Here is a 4107-nt window from a genome sequence, read left to right as displayed (position 1 = left end):
GGCTGCATCGCTTTTTCAGCAATATCTTCTAGGAGTGAACGAAAAGGCTCGGGTTTATGTTTTATTTTACCACAGCCAGCATTTAAGCTTGTAGCACTTGGCAAGTGGAGGATGAGAGTACTCCACAAGACTTTCCCATTCCATCCCTGTGTTTTGTTTTACTGTCTCCCTTTACACTTGCCTTGCTGTCAACACACACCTACCTGCTTTACTGTGCACCCTTAACACCTCCTCCTCCTCCTCCTGCCTTCACCCGCCTGCCAGGCGTGGGGCTGCTGCCTGCACCGGGGCTGGCTGCCGGTAGCGCATGGGGTGGTAAACGCAGGAGAAGGAGTTGGTGTCCGCAGATCAGAGGAGGGTAGGGAAAAGTTGATTCAAAAGTCTGCCTTTAGTTCCTCTAAACAAAGCGTGGCAAAGTTTTTACTACAGGGCAACATCTTCCTACTACAGTTTTTCAGTGGGGTTTTTTTAACTGCTCACAGGAGAGAAGCGTGAAACACAGTGCCATTACAAGTTGTCTAAAGCTGGTTTTTTTGTAATAACTTTTCTCTCCTTTTACAGCACCTTTTGCAGTCTGGACGGATTTTTGTATATGTTGTACTCAACTTAGGAATCTAAGGTGAAACACTAGAACATCTGTTGCCTGATAGGATATGACCTCGTATTATTTTTATTATTTCTTAGAGAATATCCAAGACTAATTCATAGTATTTACCTTTTTCCCAGCTATAGCAGACTTAACAACAACACCAAGGAATCGCATGGGCTTATTCCTGATTTAAACCATTTGTGAGGAGAAAAGGTGAGGTGAAAGAATTTGTTCCAGCTTGTAAGTTGGGAAAAGAATATTTAAGAGCCAAGGGAAAGTATGAAAAATAAAGAAGAGGAAAGGAAGAAGGGTGTGCTACATCACATGGAAATATCAGCACAATGCCAGCCTGGAAACCAGTGTGGGGACAGCAGAAACAGAAATTATGCTGAGAAACAAGAAAGGGAGCCTCAAGGCAGACATAGTATACGGGAGGCCCTCATTGGAGACTACAGTTATAACATAAAAGTTTTACATCCACTGGAAGAAGTTTGATGAGGGCATAGCCACAAAATTAAATTCCTTTAGTTGCACCCCATTTGGTTTACTCTTTTCTTGATGAAAATTGCTTTCCACTTAGGATGGTGTAGCAAACTCATTTTCTAACAGATTAGCTTGAACCATCCCTGTCCCGGGGCCAGAGTTTAGAGAAATCCATCTGAAAATGAGTTTCTTTTGCTTCTTTGCTGTTTTGGACAGCCAGGTAAGATTTTGGGAGAGTTTTGTGCTCTTATTCTCATCTTTGCCTCTTCCCTACAGCAATTAAGTGAAGGTGGACAGAACTGGTATAACTGCATCCTCAGGTAACTGGTGGGACTGGATATAAAGGGATGCGCCTGCATGTGAGAGGGTGAGAAGATGGAGAGGGTGTGAAGAAGTTAACGGTCCTTAAGACTTAAGGCCTCCCTTCAGATTGATAAGGTATATTCCCTATAGAGAGGGGGATGATGTGAGTTACCTCCAGCATCCCAGGGTACCCCCCAGTGTCACAGCAGCGGCTGCCAGGGCAATGTGCAACCAGGGTCCCCTTCAAACCCTCCACAAGCAAATGGCCTCATCACCACAAGTGGTGACGGGCTTGATGGTACTTCACTTGACTTGTGTTGAGAGCCCAATTTTAAGAGCAGAGAATCACACCAGTAATTTATAAAAATAAGGAATAAGCTTCCTTAACAATACAGATCTGAAAGGAGAAATAAAGACATGAGAGCAGTCACTCAGCAGAGGTCCCTGCAGAGGAAGCACAGTGACTCTTTCTTCACCAAGCTTTACACCATGGCAGACAGCCCAGAGGCAGCTGCATGGCTAAACATGCTGCTCCTGAAAACTTCACTGTTGGTGAGAGTAGGTAAATAAATCAAAGTGTAGTCAGACCTTTTGCCAAATTTATGTATTTGTTGCCAAGGTCATGCTCTGTAGAAGAGAGCTTTTCCAAACACTATAACCCCTCCAAAACACAGAATCACAGAATCATTTAAGCTTGGAAAAGACCTTCAAGATCATCAAATCCAACTGTTAACCCAATACCAACATGCCCACTAAACCATGTCCCGAGGCGCCACGTCCACACGTTTTTTGAACACTTCCAGAGATGGTGAGTCCACCACCTCCCTGGGCAGCCTGTTCCAATGCTTGACCACTCCCTTGGTGAAGAAATTTCTCCTAATATCTAATCTAAACCTCCCCTGGTGCAACTTGAGGCCATTTCCTCTCGTCCTATCACTAGTTACTTGGGAGAAGAGACCAACACCCACCTCGCCACAACCCCTTTTCAGGTAGTTGGAGAGAGCGATAAGGTCTCCTCTCAGCCTCCTCTTCTCCAGACTGAACAACCCCAGTTCCCTCAATCGCCCCTTGTAAGACCTGTGCTCCAGACCCCGCACGAGCTTCACTGCCCTTCTCTGGACATGGTCCAGCACCTCAATGTCCTTCTTGTAGTGAGGGGCCCAAAACTGAACACAGTATTTGAGGTGTGGCCTCACTTTCTCTTTTTTTTTTTTAATTTTTTTTATTTAATAGTTTTAATTTTTAGAAATGCAAATCCTTTATTAAGGATAAAAAAAAGAGGCAGTATATACATAAATTCTTTTTCCCTTTTTTTTTCTTCTCTGAGAAATGCTGAACAAGCATCTGGAGAGCCCCAAATGCAGGTAAAGGTGGTGACCGGAGATGGTGGCCAGAGATGGTGGCCGCTAGACAGGGACATCCTCATGGATACAGGCACAGAGAGGACAGATGCGGAGGATCTCAGACAGGATGCCCACCAATGTGCCCCCCATGTAGAAGTAGGGGCAGACAGTGCTGCCAAACTTCTCATGGAAGGTGTAGATGTCAGTCTTGTGTTCGGTGTCGTAGGAGAGCTCCCCTTCATTGCAGTCCAGCTCCACCCAGATCTGTTTCAGGTCACCCAACGTCACCTCCAAATGCACTTTGTTGGATGCTCGGCACATCTCGCCATCCTTCCTGGGCAGGCAGTAGATGTACCAGAAGGCGGAACGAGCATCGTGGTGGAAGGTCCAATGGGTGCCACTGCATGGCTGGGCCACACCCCCCCGCCAGTTTATGATGCTGCTCAGGTATACCTCCCAGGTGTGGAAGCTGGTGGAGAAGCCATGGGAACCCACCCCAGGATGCAGCGGGCTGAGGTAAAGCGCTTGGAGGTCTCCACCAGCAGCTTGTACATCCCTCTGGTGACACTGGTGAGGTCTTCGGACACCGAGAGCCAGCCCGCTGCAGAGTTGGGGTCAAAGCTAAAGGGGACTACAGTGATGATGTTCAGCATCTTCTTCCACATGTTGCACTGCAGCGAGCCCAGGTACTTGGCAACATTGAGGAGCATCCCTGAGGGCACGGTCTCTGTCTCCTCAGCCGTGCAGGCAATCCTGCGCTTGCGGTTCTTGTGGGTCATGAGAAAGGTGTAGTCATCCTCCTTGAGGTCCACCTGGAGCTGGCAGACTTTGTTGAGCAGGGCCCAGCTCTCCTCCACCAGCCCCTTCATCTTGCCCTTGACGAGGCTGTGCTTGTGGCACATCTCCTCTTGCAGCTGGGCCAGCAGCACCTTCTCTTCGCCCCACAGGAACTCATGCAGCTTCTCAAAATCCCTCTTGATCTGCTCCTCCAGCTGCACCACTTTCACCTGGTTGTGTTTGAAGATGGACTTGTAGGAGTGATGCATGGCTCCAAATTCCTTCATCTTATCCTGCAGGGAAGTCTCCATGTTCTTCAGCTTGGCCCTGAAATCTGCCGCTGTCTCCTGCACTGGCCGCATCTTGTGCCCTTCGTGCTGCTTGGAGCTCTGGCAGACAAAGCACACCAACTCCTTATCATCCAGGCCAAAGACTTTGGCTTCTTCATGATGCAGGGGGCAGAGAGTAGAGACCTGGCCCCACCACTGCCCTTCCTCCTTGAGGATCACCTCCACCAGGTTGTTGAGCGTGTGGTTGACATGAAGGTCTTCAAATGAGGAGGGATCCTTGCAGATTGGGCACATGTGAGGCTGGTGCTCCCAGGAGCGGTTC

At 48.1% G+C, this 4107-nt stretch overlaps 1 protein-coding gene across 1 annotated transcript in view; it reads right to left on the bottom strand.

The window, feature by feature from the left end:
• Positions 1-2781: 2781 nt before the first annotated feature.
• LOC104624261 (tripartite motif-containing protein 35-like) overlaps positions 2782-4107 on the bottom strand; it is a 48921-nt gene continuing 47595 nt past the window's right edge. Inside the window, 2 exon segments of the mRNA XM_010291588.1 lie at positions 2782-3213; positions 3216-4107. The exon segment at positions 3216-4107 is cut by the window's right edge and continues 11 nt beyond it. Of these exon segments, the coding sequence (XP_010289890.1) occupies positions 2782-3213; positions 3216-4107 (1324 nt within the window).

This window comes from Phaethon lepturus, unplaced genomic scaffold (genome assembly GCF_000687285.1).
Source record: "Phaethon lepturus isolate BGI_N335 unplaced genomic scaffold, ASM68728v1 scaffold8170, whole genome shotgun sequence".
NCBI lineage: Eukaryota > Metazoa > Chordata > Aves > Phaethontiformes > Phaethontidae > Phaethon > Phaethon lepturus.
This window is presented reverse-complemented; position numbering and strand designations above follow the sequence as displayed.